Source organism: Halichoeres trimaculatus, unplaced genomic scaffold, assembly GCF_033239565.1.
Source record: "Halichoeres trimaculatus isolate MK-OKI-2021-1 unplaced genomic scaffold, fHalTri1.1 fHalTri1_scaffold_16, whole genome shotgun sequence".
Lineage (NCBI taxonomy): Eukaryota > Metazoa > Chordata > Actinopteri > Labriformes > Labridae > Halichoeres > Halichoeres trimaculatus.
Genome location: NW_027437194.1, coordinates 29,320,624 through 29,343,436, shown reverse-complemented (window position 1 = coordinate 29,343,436; position 22,813 = coordinate 29,320,624). Strand labels below are relative to the sequence as shown.

Below are 22,813 nucleotides of genomic sequence, written 5' to 3'. Positions count from 1 at the left end.
GAAAATCACCGGTGGCATTAACAGATCTTGATCATGAGATTAACCCTTTGAAAACTTGGCTTGGAAAGACAAGGCATGTTTTGATACTCCGTTCTCCTGAAGCATTTCAGTCAGTGCATTAAAAAAACGGTACCCAGCCCAGAGCAACGCTACACTGGCTTAGCGTGATACGACGCGTTATTTTGGAACCCACATCAGTTCGAGGTAAACCCCGCCCCCACTGCTCCGAAAGGCCTAATGACGCAGCCACGCTGTGAGTGACGCAGCCAAACGCCACTTGTGTGTTTTGACTTGACTTGCATATGCAAGTAAATTCAGACAAACAGGCAATTTTAACACAAATATCAAGTTAATTTTGACTGATTCAGGGAGCGTTTCATGTCTTTCCCTCTGGCCGTGCTTGGGCATGTGCAATAGATCAAATTCACCACCACTGTCTCTCCCCCTTCTCCCCCAGTGTGCTAAAAACGTCCCACTGAGCAACTGAACATGGATTGAGGCGTAGGCTTTTCTCATTCACTTTACAGGTAAAATATTTTGAAAACCTCCAGTTTTCTTTCAAAAGGTGGCAAGCCCACAAAAAATGTTAACAAAAGAAAATCAGTGAACAGTTGATGGAGAATGACAGAAAATATTAAACAAGAGGCAGGGGCATTTCAGTCACACTGACAAAACCGCTGTAGCTGGCTGGGATACAAAGAAGATAATAATTTAGTCTGTTCCCAAATCTGCTGAAAATGCTGACATGTGCAGATAAATAAGTTGAGTATAGAAAAGATAAGGTCGTGTAATGCTGTCACCTGCTAGCTATCTCTTTGAACTGTTAAACCTCAACAGTGTTAACTACAATCTTAACACAATCAAACCGGAGGGCTGTGTGGAAGAAAGAGCTCAGGAAATCTTCTGCAGCTCGTTGTGATGCCTTTAATGACCTTTTATCAATGAAGGAAAAAAGACCATCGAACTAACGTGACACCTTTACATCACTGTCAACCTTAAAGTGATACTCCGGGATGGAACAAGTTGGGTCCTATCACAAGGTTTAGGGCAGAAATTACCCCTACAGCAGTGTTTTTGTGCAGCAGAAGCCCAGAGTGCTCACACCAAACACCCCCTCCCTGCTCCTCTGCCGGTTTCCTCTGCACTCAGACAGGGCCATATTTTACTTGACCAAAAACACATAATACGGACTCCCACCGAAAAAATCTGATATTGGTCTGCATTCATGCTTTATTTAGAGAATTTTCAGTGCATCACTTTCACACAAAAACACCGCTAAATAAGGCTCTAGTTCTCATCGTGTCGTAAAACTGCGCTACCTCCGCTGCAGAGCCACAGCTGGCTACGAGGCGCTCGCCACTTAGTGTATTAGTCCGTGTGCATGGCGTGCCAGATATAAACAAACACAGGTAGTCTGCCTGGACGAAGAGACACGATGAGAACTAGAGCCTTATTTAGCGGTGTTTTTGTGTGAAAGTAACGCGCTGAAAATTCTCTAAATAAAGTGTGAATGCAGACCCATATCAGATTTTTTCAGTGGGAGTCCGTTTATTTGTGTTTTTGGTCAAGTAAAATATGGCCCCGTCTGAGTGCAGAGGAAACCGGCAGAGGAGCAGGGAGGGGGTGTTTGGTGTGAGTGCTCTGGGCTTCTGCTGCACAAAAACACTGCTGTAGGGGTAATTTCTGCCCTAAACCTTGTGATAGGACCCAACTTGTTCCATCCCGGAGTATCACTTTAAAGCCACAGTGCAATAAATGAAATAAAAGTATACAAGTACAATTATAATTAAATAAGGACTGTTTGATGACACTTAAAATGAACAAGACAAGCGTTTTATTTGTAGTAAGGAATGTGTGCTCTCTTCTGGTATTTAAATCAACAAGAGATATGCTCATTTTTTTCAGCATTGGGAGATCACTTAGTATTGCTTAAGCTTCTCTTCATCATTTTAAAATAAGGTTTATGAGTAAGAGTAAAAAATAAAAATACATATATAATAGTATAATCCACATGGGTCTATAAAAGTCCATTTGAGGAGAAGTAAGAACTCCACGAAATAGAAAATCTGTTTTAATAAATTCCTTTTGCATTTCAACAGTTTCTTGGCTTCATTAGGAAAGTTAATTGTTTTAAATTTATTCTTCAAATCAACCAAAATGTTGCTGAGCCAGTGGTTAGAGAGGGCGGGCCAGTATACTTGATTTTCCTCCAAACCAGTAACAAATTTACCTTGACGAATGAACACATAGTAACAGTGATAACCATGACACTGTGATTAGTCCTCAGATTATAATCCTACAGCCAACTGTACAGGGGGATTTTTGTGTAATTTTTTACTATGAAAGGTGTTAACCTTTTAGGGTATGGCTGATGTGACTGACAGGCAGGGACCCTGCAGCTGTCTGCGATAGGCTTCAAAACTCTGTATCACAAACAAATGGATGATGTCACTACATCAACCACTGAGCCACAGAAAAACCATTACCTAGACAATATAACCTTCTCTTATTCTTAACCAAACATATCTCCCACTTACTCCAAACAACCAACAATTTAAAGCTGAAAACAAGAGTGTTTTTTTTGTTGATGTGAATTTGTAGACTTCACTGCCAGATCTAATGAACATCCCACCATTTCACTGCTCCCCTCCTCCCTCCTCTTTAAAGATCGTTTCATTTTTAATTAAAAAATCTTTCAAAGGGGGATGACACGCTGCAAAGGGGCAGAGATAAACCCAGGCAGTCTGGATAAGGACTCAGCCTCAGCACATTGAGTGCTTGCTCTGCAAACTGAGCAATCCAGTGCCCCAAAATGTCAATTCAGTTTTAGATTGGTCACTCTGGATTAAACCCTCAGGACACTCCTGGAGCAAACCTTTCTGCTGCTTTATCAAATATCAGATCTCATCATCCAGTGATGACTTTACTGGAAGATTGTCCTCCATCCTATCAGGTTTTCAAGGTAAAGTATGACTCCTCATGCTAAACCTGTTAGTTTAAATCAGTTTGAAAACTTTTGAGAAATATTCTGGCCAAATACTTCTCATACATCTCCATTTATCCATGTCCATTTATCTTTTAAAAGGGAGGTATGAACAGAGGCGTTGAGCAGACAAGAGAGGAAGGTCATTTTAGGTTTAGTCATCCATATGAGAGGAAGAGAAAAGAAAGCAAGTTGGAGAAAAGGAGAGTGAATGATTTATGCTGTCATTCGTGTGACCGCACCGAGACAGCCTCTGCCTGGCGATGCATTCAGTGCGACTTGATCACTCCATCCGCTCGTTTCATTCGGATGAGTGGTCCTGTAATGCTCCTATGCCCTTTCTTGCTTGTCACCTCCCTTCCTCCCTCCTTAAAAAAAAGAAAGAAAGAAAAGAAAAGGACAGAGGGGAGTGTTGGGATGATGAGCTTCTTATCAGAACGTGATGACTTGGTCACGTTTTGATAAATGGTTCTGTTGTGTCACCAGTAATTTCAGTTGAACCGCAGTGAACTCAAACTCAGCAAAGTCTCTGCAAGTCCACAATCATACATCAGATAACAAGCACACAGACGGTTCAGCAGGAGTGCAAAGAGAAGGACTGAACGGCGACGACGTCTGCAGAGAGCGCATGGATGTACGAGGGTGAAAGAATGACTCAGTGAAAACCTGCGGGTCACCAAAGCAAACACAAAGCGCTGTGGCATGTTTTCCAGGCCTGTCTAATAATAGATCTCTAATAGTCCCAACATCAGCATCTCTATTTCTGATTGGCAGAGCTGATTGAATTCCATTTCAAGCCGCCGCCATCCCGTTGTCATTTCAGACACGCAGATCTCCCTCTGTGGGTAATCACACTCTTTGAAATCTGTTTGATGAAAGACATTTGGCCTGATCGTTCAGGATAACAGAATGAGCCAACCTGACAGCCCTCGCTGCTCTGTCGAACCTCCTCTGCCTTCAGGAGGGGGGGCAGGAAACAAAATGTATCTGTGTGCACAATACTGTGGAGTTATGAATGGTGTTATCATTAAAGAAAGCACTGATGGGCGGGGGGACAGTCTAAAAAAAGCTTTAATGAGGCACTTTTTAAAGCGCTCTTTGTGTCAAACCAGCAGTCCAAAACACAACGATTTACCTCACAAACAGTGAGTCAGAGTTAAGAGGCCAACTGAGAAACCGTAACCAAGCCAGCCACTCTGAGCGACGAGCTCTAAGGATTTTTTGTGTTGAATATTTTTAAAAGTTCATCGACTTAGTCATTATTCCTTTGAGCTCCCAGCAATACTCCAGCAAATGAAGAAAAAAATGTCCTGGGTGCTGAGGCTGGTATTCAGAATGTCAAAAATCTTTAATTTGCAGACACTGGGGCTGTCAGCATGTCCGGCTCACTACAATTATCTGAATCACCAAAAGCCTCGCTGCAGATGGTTTTCTGCTACTAGAGTATCACCCAAGGCAGTTATTTACGCTCCAAGGCAACTCTTGGGTTGCAGAAGTAGCCCCGGGTTAGCCAAGCTAAACTAAGGTAAAAACCAAAAAACAAACAATAAGTTCAGTTTACAATCACAGATTTGTGTGAGGCTTGTCTTCAAGGAAGTTACAATAACCACAAAGCTAACCTGTAATAGCTACAAGTAAAAATGGTTGATACATTGTGCTGAGTGAGAAAGCTAAAAGAGGAAACAGTTAGCTTCCAGTAGTGAGTATTGGTGAGGTAAACTAAGGCAAAAAGATGAACGGTAACATTAAAAAAAAGTGAAAATATGACGGTTAGCGTGAAGCAAAGATAAACTTTTAGAAAGGCTAGCTTAAAGGCTAAATAGTTCAATAACAAATATAAACATTAACATTATAATGGGAGAGACAGCTAGTTTGAACAAAGCAAACTGACAAACCATTATCTCAAAGGAAGCAAAAAGTAGCATGATTAGCTAAAAGGTTGAAACAGTTAGCAGAGAATCGTCTAGGAATATTGACAGTTAATCGATTACTGATTCAATGATTGCTAAGAACTTGCCCAAACATGCAGTTTGGGTTTTGATTCAGTATTAAAAGGCACAAGCTGCATTTGGTCTAATACTGTATTCAGTCACCTGTGAGTTGTTTTAAATATAAAGCATTTTTCATGTGAATCAATCAAGAACTGGCTAAAGGGGCTGCTGCTACTGGAGACACTTTTGGGCCATTTACATGACCGACCTAAAACACAAACTTTTGAAAACTCCGGAGTGGATTTTCCTGAAATGCCATCATTGCCATGTAAACAGTAAGCCGGCATTTTCAGTGGAAATACTGACGTCATTACTGCATGCCCGTAGACAGTCCAACAGTATCGTTGTTACAGTCATCGTGGTCTACCATGTTGTGCTTGTGCTGCTCAGTCTGCTGAATCTGTTAACTGTCGTTAACAAAATGAGCATCTGTTGCTACACTTTTGCTATTAAAGGGGACATATCATGCTGATCCCTGATTTAATACTTACATATAATATAATAAATTTGAAAACAAGACCTTTCACCCCCTGAATTTTCAAAAAATGAGACATTGTATTTTTTCTGATATCCTAGAACGAGATTTGATGCCTCTGAAAATAGGTCATTGCCATTTGGCCACGAGATTTCAAATGTTGTGATGACACGAGGATCCTTTCTTTTTATTGGAGTAATCTGATAAAGCAGCTCCTCCTCTGTGATGTCAGTTAGTCACACAACCGCCACCGAGGGATACACCCACCAAGAGCCGAGTATAAACGTATAAACTCTACATGTTACAGTACCGGTTTGACTCACCACACTGAAGCGTCCTGAGATGATCTGTGTCCAGGTGGATTTTCTTCCTCCTGAGCTGCAGAACCGTCCGGGTCTGACTCGGGTCCAATACAAAAGGACGTATCCTACACTCTGACATTTTATTAGTGCTATCAATGCCTTACGGTGAAGTTTTGGCAAACAGCAAACTCGCTCGGTCTGCTCCATTCAATGTGGCGATTTTGTAAATACTGCCATGCTGCAAAAACCGCCCCCTGGCTCTGCCCCCTCCGCCCCTCTGATAGAACTGACCAATCAGAGCACAAAGGGCTGTGACATTGCGAGGTTACTGGAGGTCATTCTCCAAACGGAGCGTTTCAGCGAGATCTTCGGAATGACCTAAAATGAGGATATTGAGAACGCTATTGTGGGGCAATGAAGGAACTAAATGACTTGTACTGAGGGCAGAAATGCTTTACAGGCATCCTAGTCTGGCATAGTGAAAAGGAGAAACAAGTATGATATGTCCACTTTAACATTCACCAACACACCAGATGTTCGGCTCAACTCTACTTCAGTGGAGATCTCCCCAAAGCGGCTTCTGGACAAGACAGTTATAGCGCCATCTACAGGCCTGGCATGCTTACTACAGAGTTTTCAGTCCATCAGCATTTCCATGTCGACACAGATATTTTTCTCTATGTTTTTTGGAGGTTTGGAGTAAAACATTGTGTGAATGGGGTCTTAGCTGGGACTTCATAAGCTTTTTTTTTGTGGGGGGGCAAAACACAACTGCTGCTAACAATGGCATGGTGAGACACTTTAAGAACCCAATGCAGGACACTTCCCCACCTTTAAGCTCTGTTTCCACCAAGCAGTCCTGTTTGGATCAGTACAGTTTGGTACAGGTTGGATTGATAAAGCCTGATCCTGTTTGTGTTTCCACACCCAACCGTGTCCCTCTTGGCGTGCCAGTCACATGCCAATATCTGCCTCAGCTTCGACACACAGTGGACTGATCATGACCTGACTGAGCTCACAACTGATACTTGACCATGTGGACATGCTTACTTTTCTCAATACACACAAATTGGTAGAAAACTGGAAACTGAGAGTCACTGTGAGACATACTTTTCTGTTCAGTTCTCTTGTTGCAGAAAACCCACATTCTGAAGTTTGAGACTTGCTTGATTGATTGAAACGTCTCTGGCAGTTGTTTGTATGAGCCTGATTTATATTCACTTTTTAAATACGCTTTTATATGAGCTGAAGCTGTTCAATACTGTCAGTTATATACATTGTGTTGCTGTGAAAAACATGACTTTGACAAAGACTGTTCTTGGGTCTTGACTGAGTAATCCATCATTAACATTTCTGAAAATCAATCAAGACTAGTTGAATTCTGTGTCCCTTATAAGAAATGTGTCAATAGTTCTCAGAGAGTATGATCAGTAACAGAAAAGTTAAAGGGGAAAATGAATTAGTGTTGTTTTTGGCGACCTGTTTTAATTTTAGTTTTAGTCTAGTCTTTGTGTCAAACTATTATTTTAGTTTTTATTAGTTTTAGTCACATTTATACTCCTTTTAGTCAAGTCAAGTTTCAGTTGACGAAAAGTCTGAGCATTTTAGTCTTATTGTAGTCAGAATTATCCATGATTATTTTTGTATGGTTTTAGTCAATGAAAACTGATGAGGTTAGTCCTCTGCTGCAGTCTGTGTCACTCCAGACAGCGCTGTGTGGCTATACTGACCTCTGAACTCACCAAGACTTTGTTTACGCTTGCCCCTCAAAGTACTGCGCATACAGCCACACAGCGCTGTCTGGAGTGACACAGACTGCAGCAGAGGACTATCTCGGAGCGGACCATGATGGAATATTGGTGAAAAACATGAGTTTTTGGACGATTAATGCAGTTTTAGGAGCAGCGCTGTCTATGCCCAGATAGATCCCATTATACAGACGTCCACTGCACGATTTAGGATCTAAATATCTCCTAAAGCACTGCTTGGATCAGGAAAGCCTTCTGGGTGAGTATTTTGTTCTACTTCATTCTATAAACAATGTAAAAGCTGTATAAACCAAACTTATCCTTTAACCCATTTAATTTAGTACAAGTACTCAGTATGGAGTAGATGTAACCAAAATTTTCTCTAAGTCATCCATTTTACAAATCACACATGGATAGTTTATTATTATATTATTGTTACCTTTTAGACTCAAGAATACATTCAATTCCAGACACGGAAGATGCTCTGATTTGAAACAGCCGCTGAACTGCGACCCAGGAAATGGAAATAATACGAGATAAAAGTGATACTAAATAACGCAATGACATTACGTCCCATCTCGTTTTGGTTAACGAAAATAAAGACGTATATTAGCAGAGTTTTCATCTTGTAAACCACATTCAGTCCCGTTTTTATTCGTCAACAATATTACATTATACATTTAATTATAGTTTTAGTCACATGACCACCATTCATGTCCCGTCTCCTCCCGTTTCCGTCACGTGATAAAGGTTCGTTGACGTTGATATTTAGTCATAATTTTCGTTGACTAAAGCAACACTATAATGGATAATGGAGAGTTTGGTAAAAAATGGAAAACAGTATCTGTCAGCTTAGAGGGAAAATGTTTGAACTGTTGGCTTAAGAGTGTTAAAAAAAAATAGACCATTAGCTCAAAACGACTGAGTTATTAGCATAAAGTAAACAGCACAAAACAGTGAGTACAACAGTCAAAAGGGCTGTCAATAAATTGTAGAAAGTGAAAAAGTAAAACAGAAGCTGGAATAGGAAGCTAAACAATGGATGGATGTTAAGTCTTTTGTTTATTTTTTATTGACAAAGGTAGCTGAGAAACCATTGAATGTAGCTAAGATATGAGTTAAGAGGGAAAAACAGTCTCTCTTTGGTTTTTAAATGAGTTTGAATTCTGTTTGGATCAATCAAAAACAACTTTTCTGCTTGAGGATAAAGATGAAAAAAGACTATTTCAGTCCGTGCTGCTCGCGTTTTCACAATCATGTTCCTGAATTTATCCCAGCAGATCAAACTGAGCATTACCTGGAGATCTGAAGGTCCAGGCCTCGTCATCATCAAAGTGTGTATCCCCAGCTGTGAACCTCTCTCCAGGGAAAAACGCGTGAGCCACGGTGCCCCCTGGTCCGTCAAAGGGGTATCCATCATTGTGGTCGGCCTTTGTGAAGTCGATCTGGATATCTGCATCACTTCCTGCCACCTCGTGGAAATTAAGTGGTGCGATGTCGCTCCAGACCTTCAAAGCGTAGTACATCAGGGCTCTTACGGTGTCCCTGCCAAGCAAGGCTGAATCCTTTGGGAAGGTCCTCACTCTGGGGGAAGAAGAAAGTGAGATATAAATATCTTACATGCACGAAGAAGAGAGAAGAGGAGGGAAAGAAGGCCATCGGGGAGATGAGCCAAGGAGAAAGGAGAGCAGTGAAGAGGTGGCTGATGAAGGAAGAAGAAGTGAGACTTGACAGAAGAACAAAGTAAAAGTTGAGACAAGAGAAGAGAGCAAAGCAGAATGAAAGGAGGGAAATGGTGATTGACAAGAAACAAGAGCAGAGTAAAAGGAGAATTACAGGAGGGGAGGTTACAGGAGGTGAAATGTGAGGGAGGAGACGACGAGAGAGGAACAGTATATGGGTGACAAACTCCAACACGAAGATGGAGAGGAGACAAGAAGAGGAGGGAGTGAGGAAGCGAGGATGCAGAGCACGAGGGAAAGAGGGGGGAAGAAAAGTTAGGTGCTGGTAAACAACAAACGAGAAACAACTTTTGTTTTCATATTTGATGTGATTCCATCACTTTTTGCATTTCATGGCTAGGTGCTCCTGCTGCTCCCATGTATTGATAATAACTTGAGAGTACAATGTGCATTTGAAGAGATTATTTTTATCTTTTCCCTCCTCTCCCTTGATTCCACATTTCATTTCTTCCTCCTCTCATCACCATGTCATCTCTCAAGCTATTTCCTTCCCTCGGCTCCAGTAGAAACAGGACAAGAATAAACAGAGCAGTACTCGGATGTCGAGCTAGGTTAGTCGACTCAATCCTGACTTTACTTCCTTCCCTTTCCTGTTCTTTCTTCTCCTCCACCTCCCAGTCACCGGGGCTTTCTTCTTTGTTTCTACAGAACATACTTGCCTCCTTTACGGAGGAAACAGCCTCTTAGGCCATAGGAAGCATCACTATGTCTAAGTCGTCATGCTCAGCTGCACACCATGTGGCCACTGGGTACTATCGACAGTTTTCAGTCTGTTTCCAATGTTGTGACTTTCCTGTAATGAAGCGACACTGTAGCTCAATCCAAACATTCAGCACACATATAAGTATTGATTCAAACATCGATTCCCGCTGCCTGACCTTAAAGCTAGTCTTAAGCTTTAAGGTACACTCATAACCTCTGAATATCACAGTCTGCAAAACAACCATGCTGCTAAAATATCAATTCTTGCACTTGTAAAAATATCACCCGTCAATCCACGTGCAGGTCTCATGTATGCTGCAATTTGAGCGGCAGCGGAAATTAAAGACAGGATGGAGAATAAAAGCTCAGAGGGTTCAGTCAGCAGCAGGGAGAGTACACTGTGTATGAAGAGCTGGAGGTGAATCCAGCTGAGCAGTGACTTCTCAGTATCAGCGGATAAACAGGCTTATCAATTAATTCTCTCTTACTCAGGGGGTGGCACGCTGTGTTTCTGTTCGACTGGTTGTTTGGCTTGATTTTCAGCAGCGTACATTCATTACGTTGATTTCAGTGAGCTGAGATCTGAATTACATTTTATCACTGAGCCATAAACAGGACCGCTAAGCTGAGGAATCCAGTGGATCCACGAGGATCTCAAACACAGATGGCGCGCTGGGCAGGGCAGCGTAACAGCATAAGTAGATCAACTGAATCCAACTGATGAATGAAGCGCTAGCATTAAGCACAAACAACACTTCTGATGCCAGTAAGGCTGTTAGGATTCAGAGAAAGCTTTTACCACTGGGGGCAAGATGACCACTTCACCTAAAGATTTCATTAAAGTCAGGGATGCACAGGAAACTAAGGATCATTACAATATGTTAAACCAACAGAAAGGAGCAAGGAGGCAGCAAAGCTCCTGCATTTCAACAAGATTACTAACTCTCTGTGCTTTTCTGCTCAATACACAGAAGTGACAGAAATTTACTTTTTTGATTTTAGATCCAATTCTGTTCATTTTCAATTACATAGCTAGCCAATAAGACCATAAGAAGGCCAGGAGCGAGAAAGGACAAAGAGCACATACCACTGAAGAAGGCACTAAGTACTAAGTAACTGCATGTTTTTAAGAAGACAGTTAAGTGTGTTCTGCAACCCAGGAGACTAGTTAAGCAATTATTAGCTCCTAATGGGCTACTTTAACATGTGTTTCTTCCCAAAAAGGACTATAACATGTTTGGCTCCTAGTACAGCCCTTTAGCATGCATTTTGGCTCCCAAAAGGACATTTTAGCAGCAGTTTTCTCTTTGTTGATGTTTTTGTCTTTTTTTTCCTTCTCTTTTTGGTTCTCTTCATATTTGGAGTCTGTCATTTCTTATGATGTATCATTTGGTGGTCAGTGACACCAAACCGGTTGTGCTTTCAGTGGTGTTTTACATTTTTTATGCTCCCGTGTTTCCAGAAATCCTACGTATAACTATGGTTGCATTAGCCACGTATACATGGACACAAATATTCCGCTTGCATTTGGTTTATTTGCTCAAACGGAAAAAATTTAACCTTTGTATACACCTCATTCTGAAAGAAAAGAACCAATCCGAATGGACATTTAATCGGTTTCACAGGGGTGGAATATTCCTTTCCCCAAACCAATTGAGGTATCATGTATCCACTCAAATGGAAAGTTGTCAGGGTACGTTCTTTCAGCACATGCTCAGATATGAATTAAGACGCAACTAGAGACGTTCCTCAACTTTAAAAATGGCGGCGAGCCGTCAGCACTGGACTGCTGCGGAAAGTTTGTTTTTGAGCCAGACTTTGAAAGAAATGAACATAATATCAAGACTGGACGGACGACAAACTCGCAATACAGAGTATTGCAACACCGTGATAAACAAACTGTCGTCCTCCAGCCCTGATAAATCTCGTGATGTTTACGTTTTTCTGCGCATGCCCCATTGACTATTCTGTTTGATTATAGCGGCACATGTAGACCAGAGATTGGAATATTCCTTTCCATGTATACTAGTGTTTTCGGAAAAGTAATTCGGAAAGACTCCATTCGAAAATATGAAAAACTCCTCATGTAACCCTGGCTACTGTTTACACATGAGGTTTCACGTGTTGGCAGCCTGTTATCAGCCTGTCAATGCTAATCTGTGCTGAGTTCTCTGTGAGCAGAGGAGGAGACAAGGAGGACGTGCTGGTGCTGCGGTGAACCTTCTATCCATGGTTATGGAAATATAAGATCTATCTCCAATAAGATGGACGAGCCAGCTGTGCTAACCCAGCAACAGAGGGAATACCAGAGGGTAGAGTAACATCATGCTATTCACAGACATGGCTAACAGAGCTAACATCAGACACCAACGCCACATTGGAAGAGCTTCACCTGCTGTGAGCAGACAGGATCCAGGAGACAGAGACTGAACAGACTGCTGGGGAGGCTCAGTCCTGGACCCTGTGGAGGTGGAGGCTGGCTGAACTGGACAATGATGGACGAGCTGTCATCTCTGATGGAATTTTTTTTTCTAGGTGGCACTGATTATATTATTCTCTCTATATATTTTTGAATGCTTTGCACTATGTTCTTTCTTGTATTGCTGCAATGATTCTGAATTTCCTTTTAGAGATTAAGTACACTCTATTCTGTTATATTCTAGACAAATATTCATTTTTTCCTATGATTTATTACCATATCACCGTAGTTTGATATCCAAAGGCATAATGGAAAAAAAAAAAAGGACATCGTAATTTTTTGGACTGCATTGTTACCACCATGCACTTATTATCTATAGCTGTATTTCTGACAAAACAAGGTAACTGTAAAGTTTTTCTTAAACTATGAGAGACATCAAACATTTTTCAGCTCTTGCTCTTCACAGTGTGTCTACAAACCTTCCCTAACATTGCTAAAACCACATTTACTGTCATTGTGTTTGCTCATTGGAAACAACCTGCACCTGCTGTGGGTCTGTCAGAGGTAGGTCAGACCATGCCGATCAGAATACACACGTGGGTCACTGAAAGGTTCTGAAACTCTGTTTCACTTTGGGAGCTACAGTCTTCCTGCGACGCCACCGTCGTCCTCATTTTGTCTTTGTTGGAGCTGGCATCTTGAAAGCCAAGTTTCTGTTGAAAAAATAATTTGCTTGACGTTTGTTTTAACTTCTTGAATTCTTCATGATTAAGAACATCTCAGTAAGTACTGGTGACTCATCTCTCACTGAGGCTGCTCCGCCACAGACGCCCCCCCCTCTTTAACTAGCATACGATGTCTGGGCTTGTGTAGGTGCAGCAGGAGTTCATAATGAGGGATGCAATGGTTAATTCATCGTTTCTTCTTGGTTCTGTAACTTTCTCTTACTTCTGGTTTTAACACCACTGGGGATTTAGCAGCTAAATAAAGCACAACAAGCTACACATTCATCCAATATTACTTTTAGTGTCAAGCTGAGGAGGTGGACAGAAAGATCGCTTCTCTGGCTTTTATACTCTGTGACCACCCTGACAGCTTTAACATAGGGCTTTAGAAGTGAAATCTCACACTCACAAACAGCTCACAGACCTTAGAGTTATAATTCAAGCCCTGGAGGTGAGGGTGGATGGCTGACGGCGTGTCAGACAGAAACACAGTGCACCGCCAGTGGAAGTAGGTTTCCATGTGGGCTCAATGTTAGTCAGCACTTACCAGACTCAAAGATACTGTTTGTGTTTGTGTTATTAATCTCACAAGATAAAACTATTACAGAAAAGCACCCTGTATGTGTCACATCTGCAGAAAAATAAAGGAAGACGAAATAATGAGGAAGAGGGAGACAGAATTAGTCTGAAAACAGAGACGCTTCTCTAATAAGAGACAAAGTGAGCAGAGACAGTAAAAGGCAGAGACTCTCCTAATGCAGAAATATCTCTGACAACTCCCCACGGCTTTATCTTCTACATTTCTAACTTTAGTCACAATCAGGGTTTGTTCTCCATGAGAATGACGGGTCCTCAAGTTTCTGTGTTTTCTGCAGGCGAGCAGAACTCAGAGCGATCACACAGACACGTTTCCATCCCTGACACAGCAGCTGATGTCTTCTTTTCCTCACCCTACAAATATGTTCCCATTACAAAAAAGCTAAAAAAAAAACAGCCTTATGTTCAAAGTTTATAAGCATGTGGATGACATGAGGCTGTTTGTGTGGGACAGCAAAATTCAAGGATGGCAAAACTGAAAGCTTGTGAAAACCTTTTTTTATTGAAATAAACATGAATAGAGATATTGAAACTTAAATAAAGAAGAACTCAATTGATGTTTTTTAAGCAGACATATGAAGATTGCTAACCCTGAACCCTGTGGCACGGAATGTCTTGGCTTTACTATGAGTCAAACTTTAGAGTCCTTTGAATTAGAATACTTAGATTTACATGATTCAGCGACACACACATACCACCCCCTTCCACAGTGAGATTTTGTTTCTCCTAACATTACAAAGGCATACTTGGAGCCTGGTTTACAGCTCTGGGTGGTGACTTCTTGTCAGGCTGCACTGAACCTCAACAAGCTCCAGATGGTTCGGAGCGCCTGAGAGGGACTCCCAGGGCAGCACACAGTCCTCACAGCACCTGCTGCTGCTTTAGTGCTTTGCTGCTGAATGTCAGTGTTGTTTTTACATGTTGTAGGTCTCAGAGCGCCTTTCAGATTGATAATGATACAGCGGTACCTTGACCTATGAGTGTCCCAATTGTTGAGTTTTTCCAGATATGAGCCATGTCTGGGATGATTTTTCACTTTGAGTTAAAAGCTAACATTGTGGTAATGAGCCAGTTTCAGGTACACCACCTCTGCTGCAGCCAATGCCACACTGAGCCCCACAGAGAGCCCCACAGTGAGCGCCACAGTGAATGCTTAAAGATGAATTTAACTGGAACACCAATGTGTCTTGAGAAACCACTGTCTTTCAACTCCAGCTTTACACTTGGAAATCAGTGCAAATCTTAAAAAATAAAATAAAATAAAATAAAAAATAATGTGCTTTTAGAGTGATGATTCTTTAAGTAGGGTCCCAGATCCCCCAGGGGTCCACAAACCATATCTTGGGGGTCTGTGGAATAATTTAAAAACAATTGTAAAAATGTGCTGTATCACTAAAAAGCAAGTCAGCAAACTGGGATCTGTTGGAGAATCTCTTTTTTTTTCCAGTACCTCAGTTAGGTTTAGTTTTGTGCCATGGTATCAAATCTGATTTGATGGTGACACATTCACCACTTCACTGGAAACAATAAAAAAAAAAAAAAAAACCCCACCTCAGAGCCAACGTTTTATCAAAGTTTTTGAAATGAATTTGAAAGTAAAAAGTACAAAATGTATTGATCTGTGGCTCCAAATAACTACAAAGTACAGTATTACAATGTAATAATACTAAGCCAATCAATGCTAAGATGATGAAAGGGTTTCCTGGAAAAATGTCACTCCTGAAAGGGGTCTGTGGGATAAAAAAGCTGAGAACCCTGGTTTTAGGGAAGAGTAAGGGTGTAACGGTACACAAAAATCACGGTTCGGTACGTACCTTGATTTTAGGGTCACGGTTCTGTACATTTTCAGTACAGTATGAAACAACGCAAAACCATTTGCTTGTTTAGCATGTTTATTAAACCAAAAACTTGTCATTATACAGTGAGGGGGGAGGCTCTTCAAGCTCCGGTTGGTCGTTAGCAGCAGGCATGATGCACAATTCAGACACAAGCTCCTGTGGCTACGGAAGCTCTTTGATATTCATCTTCTGATTGGCTCACCGTGAGACGTCACGTTCACATGATATGCACATGATTGCAAAGCACGAATCACAGACCACTTTCCTCATGAATATTAAAACGCCTTCCCTGCTCAGCCAATCATAGACGAGTACTCACGTGAATATTAAAGAGCCATGTGCAGCGGCTAACGTAAACTTACTGTACTCGTTCGAATACAGCGCTGTACCGAACCGAACGGCCTTATGGAGCGGTTCGGCATGGATACATGTACTGTTACACCTCTAGGGAAGAAAACAGAATATATCTTTACTTCGATTTAAAAAAAATAGTAAAAAGAAAGTAAAATAAACAATAATAAACCATAAAAAAAAAATTTGCTGGGCTGCATGGTGACACTGCTGCCTCAGTAAGGACACGGTCACACTGGCAAACCGTGCCGTGCCTAAGCACGCTTCAGCCCTGAAGCATGTTAGGAATGGCAACTGTGCCATGTTTGAGCACGATTCACTTCTCTGCTTTGGCACGCTTTGGACAGGTGGGCTTCGGCACGGTTTACTTCATGCATGAGCACAAACATGCAGGTGGCGCGTGTGATCCATAACGTATGATCACCGCGAGCGCATCTCTTGACAATCATTTTAAACAAAGCAGGGGTGTTAGAGGGCTGTGTCGGGTGAAAACAACTCGCCATAAGTCAAAAAGTCTCTAAAGTTGTAGCAGTGCTCTCTGTGTCTCATTGTGCTGACCCTGATGAGATCGCACTTCATGTAAACAGATGCTTCACAATGACGTAGGCAGGCGTGTGTGATACCTGCTAAAGTCCTGTTAATTTACGAGTAGTGCAACCGCTGGTCATACACGGTTTGGATGGCCAGTGTGACCGTGCCCTATGAGGGTCACCAGCTAGAACCCCAGTTCGACCAGGGAGGCCTCTCTGTGTGGAGTTTGCATGTTCTCCCCATGCAAACATGGGTCCTCTCAAGGTACTCCAGCTTCCTCCCACAGTCCAAAAAAATATGCTCATCAGGAACAAGTGCAAGAGGCTGCTGAAACACACAAACCTGTCCTATTATCCCAACATAGGGGGCACGCTTCACTCTGTAACTCAGTCTGTTCATTCACAGCAGTTTGACACTCTGCTGGCTGTCATATCACTCAGAGCTTGTGATCGCACTTTTATAAATAACAAGCTTAAAGACTTTCCACAACAAAACCTCAAGTTCAAAATTTATTAGGGTTTATGAGAGGGCAAGTTCTAACTATGAATCCAAGCACCAACAGTCTTGTTTCTCTAACTGTAATGACACCACCAAGCATGACGTAGGGAGGTGAGCAGCAGACAGGTCTGTGACTCGTCATGCTTCTCAAACTATTTGACAGACTTTGAAATGAGTTGGATGGACAGAGGTTTGATTAAGGTGGACTTCATTTTCTCCACCTCTTTAATTCCATGGCACCATCTCCACTTTAATTTGATAGATTCCTGAGAGTAAATTAGGCTAATGTGTGTAAATGTGTGTCTGCATGCAGGCTCCATACAGTATGTATGAGCTCAGAGTGATATCACAGCATAGTGTTTGCACACACAGACTTAACCCCCACCTTACACCTACTTGACTCTTCATTTCAGTGTCAGACTTTAAGACCTGTGCACGGGCAGAGTGATGATTCAGATGAGGAGAGTGAGGAGAGAATGGAGTGATAGAGAGAAACAGGAGGAAAAAAAAACCCTCTAAGACTCTTTCAGCGTCCCTGCCTTCAGCCTCTCAGCTGGCTTTTCCCTCCTGCAGCTCCGCTCCTCCACAGAGACATGAGCCCACATCAAAAGTGACGCTAAAAAGTACAGGCACACAAACCAGGCACGCTCAGAATATTATTCACCTCCTGCGCTCTGCCACCCGCCGCAGACGTAAGCTGATTACCATGAAAATTGAAAGCTGGTACGCAGGTGGTGATTCAGGTGCTCATATGCATTTCTAGCAGCAGAAACACTCCAACACTCCAAGAAAAAGAACAAGAAAATATTTTACCCATGCTGTCTACTACCAAGAACTTCTTGTAGTTCTCTCCATGTCTTCCTCACACACACACACACTTACACACACTCCCTCTTTGTGACATTCAGGCTAAAGATGAAAGACATTAAATTAAAAGGCTCTGCATGAGTCAACTCCCTCCCCACAAATCTCTCTCCTCTCCTTTCAGTCAGAGTCTCATTTATCCTTCAGTCTTCATCTGCCCTGACTATCACAGTGACCAGCCCCGAGATAGCGATATGAAACCTGTGAAAAACATAATGGGACTGTAATAAGATCACACTCAATAATACTTATTCCCATTCTTAAGGTACCACGGGGCAATTTCACAGGTTGGTGGCTTCAAATGGCGTCAGAGAGATGAATGCTGAAAGCTTCAATAGCATGGGATTATGCAGCACATCGTCCATAAACTCTCCTGGCAGGTCTGCTTTGTGATACAGGTACACTGATAGATCTGTGATGACCAATAAGAAGTTAGACTCTCAGAAGAGGCACAATCTTCTGATGTGGCTGTTAGCTCTGAGAGAGGGTTTCAGAATCTGTAAGCCAAACGGAAATCGAGTCAAGGAGAGATGAAAATCCTGTTTTTTCAAACTGTGGCCCAGGAAGTATTTCAAACATGTACAGATTTAACAAACACAACAAGGTTATGATAGTCAGTCTCATTAGGGCTGGGCATTATGGCATTTTATTCTTATTTATTCATTTTCAATATTTTTAGGCCATATCATGATTTACAATATACATGTCAATATTTTGCCTGAGCCATGAGATGATGCTTTGATCAAACTAGAATAGCAACTTGGAGACAAATCAACTGCAGCAATTGTGTTTAATCAGAAGATATGGCACACACACCTCTGGACAGACAGATAGACAGACAGACTTCTCTCTTGCTCTTCTATCATTTCAGTGATGTCACTATTTTCCTGTTTTGGGCAAACTATAGGCGACCACCCTTCACCATTAAAATGAAACTTCCTGTAAACATGCTCATCTGGCTGGAACATGTTAAAGAGGGTCTTTCCAAGTAACACTTCAACACTTGCTGTTTGATTCCTGGGAAATTGAACTATCAAACTTTACCATACCAGCTTTATTTATAGAGCACTTTAAAAAACAACCACAGCTGTAGACAAAATGCTGTACAGGTAGATCAAAATAAAAAAACAGATAAGTAAAAACAGACAAATAAAAGAAAAACATTGTAAAAACAATGAAAGCAAATAAAAAGCAAGTAAAATGGAATAAAAGAAAATAAAAGAGAATAAGACCAGGCAAAGAAACTAAGTCCTGCTGGAGTTAAAAGCCAAAGAATAAAAATGGGTTTTAAGACGTGTTTTAAAAGCTTTAAAAGTAAAACTTTACCAAATATCCTTTTGGATCAGGCTGACTAAGAGGGGTCTGGTTCCTGAGACGGTAAACTTCTGAAGCCTTTTTGAATGTTGTTTCAGGACAATCTGAACAACCACCTGTGTCCTGTCTATTAACAATTCTGCTTCCACGCTATAAATTTAAAGGTCCTATATTATGCAAAATCACTTTATTAAGTCTTTTAGTGAAATTTGTGGGTCTTTGTCTTTCCTCCCAGCCCACAAAATGTGATATTTAATGACAAACCCTGTGAATGTAAAATCCTGACCTAAAACAAGCTGTTTGGATTTGGGGGATTTGCCAACTTCCCTTTTTTGAGCAATCAGGAGCAAGTCTGACCTGATTGGTCCACCAGAGCAGATACCCCCAAACCCCCTCCTCGCCCACTCCCTGCTGGAGAGAAATCTCTCCAGCAACAGCTGCAAACAGCCACATAGTTCCATGCACAAGCTTCCCGTCACAGAAGAAGACAAGACTAAGTGGCTCAAGTTCATTTATCTAGGAAATGTTCCAGCTACACTCAGTAAAACTGTGCATGTGTGTGCTAGTCACTTTACGGCTGACTGCTCTTCCAACTTTGGACAGTACAACAGAGGGCTAGTGAATAGACTGGTCCTGAATCCAGGCGCATTACCAACCATCCACCAACAAACCTGGGACCTTGGAAATGTGAGTATTTTAAATGCTGTGTGCTGTGGAGCAGATGGAAGAGCTTTTCCTCAGTGTCCCCCTGTCTCTGTGCTAGCTTCAGGATGCTAACTTTGGCTGCAGTTAGCCTGTTATGTTACGTAAACGAGCTTCGCTGTTTTCTAGACATTGTGCACTCGGAGCTCGTGGCGTCGCTCTCAGTGACGCTGAAGAGCGGGGCGGTATCAGCGGTGGCTCATTTACATATGAAGGCCACGCCCACTAAATCAGAGCGTTCTGAACTGAGGGGCTATGAGAGCCTGGAAACAATGCTGCTGTGCTTGATTTATTGGCTTTTTGGACCAAAACATGTTACTACCATTTCATGAAGACATCAATGATCCATATTAGACTGCAGAAAAGGAGCAGAATACGGCACCTTTAAGCCACATGGGCTCCAGGCGAACAGTCATTTTGGGGCCCTTGCATCTACAAGTCTGATGTACCTTATATCTGTCGCTGTTAATCATTTATTTTTAATACAGACAAATAAACAAGAGAAGGTCTGACGGGCTTCTGAAAGATGCCTTGTGAACTGCAAGTCTGACATTAAATTCATCTTGATCTTTAATAAATAATGTTCTTGTTCTGAAACATAAACTGAGACCTTTTTTAAACAACACCAGAATAACCGCAAAACCAAGACATGTCAGATACTACACTATTTAGTGAGGAAGTAAGTGGATGAGTGGGTAGAGCACAGGGCGGTCCATTCTGATCATGATGATAATCTAAAGGTGATGCAAAATGATGATGAGATAACTACTTAATTTGTGTAAAAGCTTATTTCTATCTTGGAGGGGATGTGATAATAATAATTTTGCATCATTGGACGCTGCAGCTTGCAGCTTGCAGCATGCCAGGGTTCTGTAGGCTAAAATTCTCTTTGAGACCACCGTCTCAGTCTAAGACCCTAGACCAAGACAAGACCAAAGTCTTCACTTTGGCCAGAGTTTTCACAAAGCATAATATTTAGTGATGTAAAGCTGCGGTTTTATGTGGATGACAGGTGTAAACATATAAAAATTAGTGCTGTCAGGCGATTAAAAAAATTAATCTAATTAATTACAGGATTTGTAATTAATTAATCTAATTAATCGCATTTTAATCTCATATCTGCTTAAGCTCCCAAAATAAAGAATTTGAATTCCAGGACATTAAAATTACATTAAAAGACATTAAAAAACATTTAAAAATAAGGTGGGAATCTATACAACACATTTTTAGGTACCCTGAGGCACAAGGAACACATGAAAAAAGTGTTATGGTTCTATCTTTACAAAATCTACACAGTCCTGCACCTAAGGTAAGCTGATTTGATTTTTAGGCCAGTTTTTGCTACTGTTCACATTTTTACTCGATGAGGACTCAATTTTCACTGCAATATGAACTTCTATACTTCGAGGTCAGGAGAACCAGGGCTAAAGGCTAAAAACTGTGAGGAACCATGGACAAAACACTTTATTCAAGTCTTGGATCAAAGAAAAGTGAAGTATTTTCAGTTTTACATGCTCTGAACACACAAACTGTTGCTCATTGGTGCAGAGCAGCCCCAAGCTGAAACATGACACCAGGGAGATGGAAAGAAATTTTCAAAGAATTCTTTAGATTTAAATACAGGATATATATCGATCATTCAGGGCTTGTTTGATGCAGTAAAGAGTGTAAAATTACCTGTTTTTTACAGAATTGAGCTAGAGCAAACGGTTGATTTTCTGTAGATTTTCAAAAAAGGACGTGAATAAACGAGATGTGGATGGCAGTCCCCTTAACAGCGCTCTCTCTTCCCCCCCGGTTCAAAGCATGTTGCTGACATCACGTGTGATACATTCAGGGACTGTCGGAAATTTGAAAATCTGACGAGAACACCACTTTTTCCATGTAGGACAAACGGTTAGTAAATGCTAGACATGTGAAAATAAGTGCGTCTTTGAACGCCTCCTAGGTTTGGGATCCAGATTAATCTGCATTAATTTTTATAACGCGTTAATTTGCGCTGTAATTAATTAATTTAATTAACGCGTTAAAATGACAGCCCTAATAAAAATATATGCGGTTTCCAAGGTACCCACCTACATGTGGACATGGCCTAAGTCTAGCGTCAGTGTTGATTGTTCAGTAACAGTTTTAGACTCTTCGGCTTTCCAGTTTCATATTAAAAAGGCACATATGTCCTTTGATGAGGGGCTGTAAATGGTATATTAAAGTCAAAAGCTCAGTCCTGATATTTGACATTTACTAAAAGTCCTCCCGTAAAGGTCAGGATACCAAATCATACAGAAATCAAATCAAATAAAACTGCTTGAGGTTAATTACTTCATGAGTATTCTGATTATTTCTTGTGTCGCCACAGGAGCAGGAGAATTAAGGAAGGTTTGTGATGCCTCGCTATGCCTGGTCATTAGTGCCAGTGGCTTCTTTATCACTACCCAAAGTCCCAGAGCTAGGTGCTTTTCAGCACAGCTGTGGTGTTCCTTAACACACTCTAACAACTGTGAGCTATAGCTATAATTAGCACTTTGATGGACCCCTGCTGCTGAGTTATGATTATGGCTACGTTTAATGCTGTCATTACAGACCGCCTATGACTTTGAGTACCGCTCTAATCACCCGAGCTGGGTTTGGGGGTTTCTGACGGTGGCTATTACATGCAGGTCTCAGAAAACAACAGTGGGGAATGTCAGTGTAATAAAATTACTCTCCAGGTTTCAATGGGCTGGATGACACTGTAAACTTACATGATGATTTTTAATGGTAATGAGAGAGCACCAATAGATGGATTATTCTTTAACACGGTAACTGAAGAGATAATATGCAAGTCAAAAAATAAAGGTGACAGGTGGCGCGTTTGAAACCGAGTGTTTCATCAGGAAAGCCTCAATGAGTCTCAGACTAAGTGGATGCAGACAGAAGACACTAAGTGTTGCGTTTTACTTTTTTCTCTTCTTCTTTGTTTTCTTTTTGAAACTTTTACCCCCTCCGTAACTTCCCCTCTCCTCTCAGCTCACTCCACCACCTATCTGTTTGA

The 22,813-nt window shown here is 41.5% G+C and overlaps 1 protein-coding gene across 1 annotated transcript in view; it reads right to left on the bottom strand.

The window, feature by feature from the left end:
* mmp17a (matrix metallopeptidase 17a) overlaps positions 1-22,813 on the bottom strand; it is a 198,326-nt gene that overhangs the window by 58,437 nt on the left and 117,076 nt on the right. Inside the window, exon 5 of the mRNA XM_074691085.1 lies at positions 8,797-9,083. Coding sequence (XP_074547186.1) covers positions 8,797-9,083 — 287 coding nt within the window. The remainder of the gene's footprint in view (positions 1-8,796; positions 9,084-22,813) is intronic.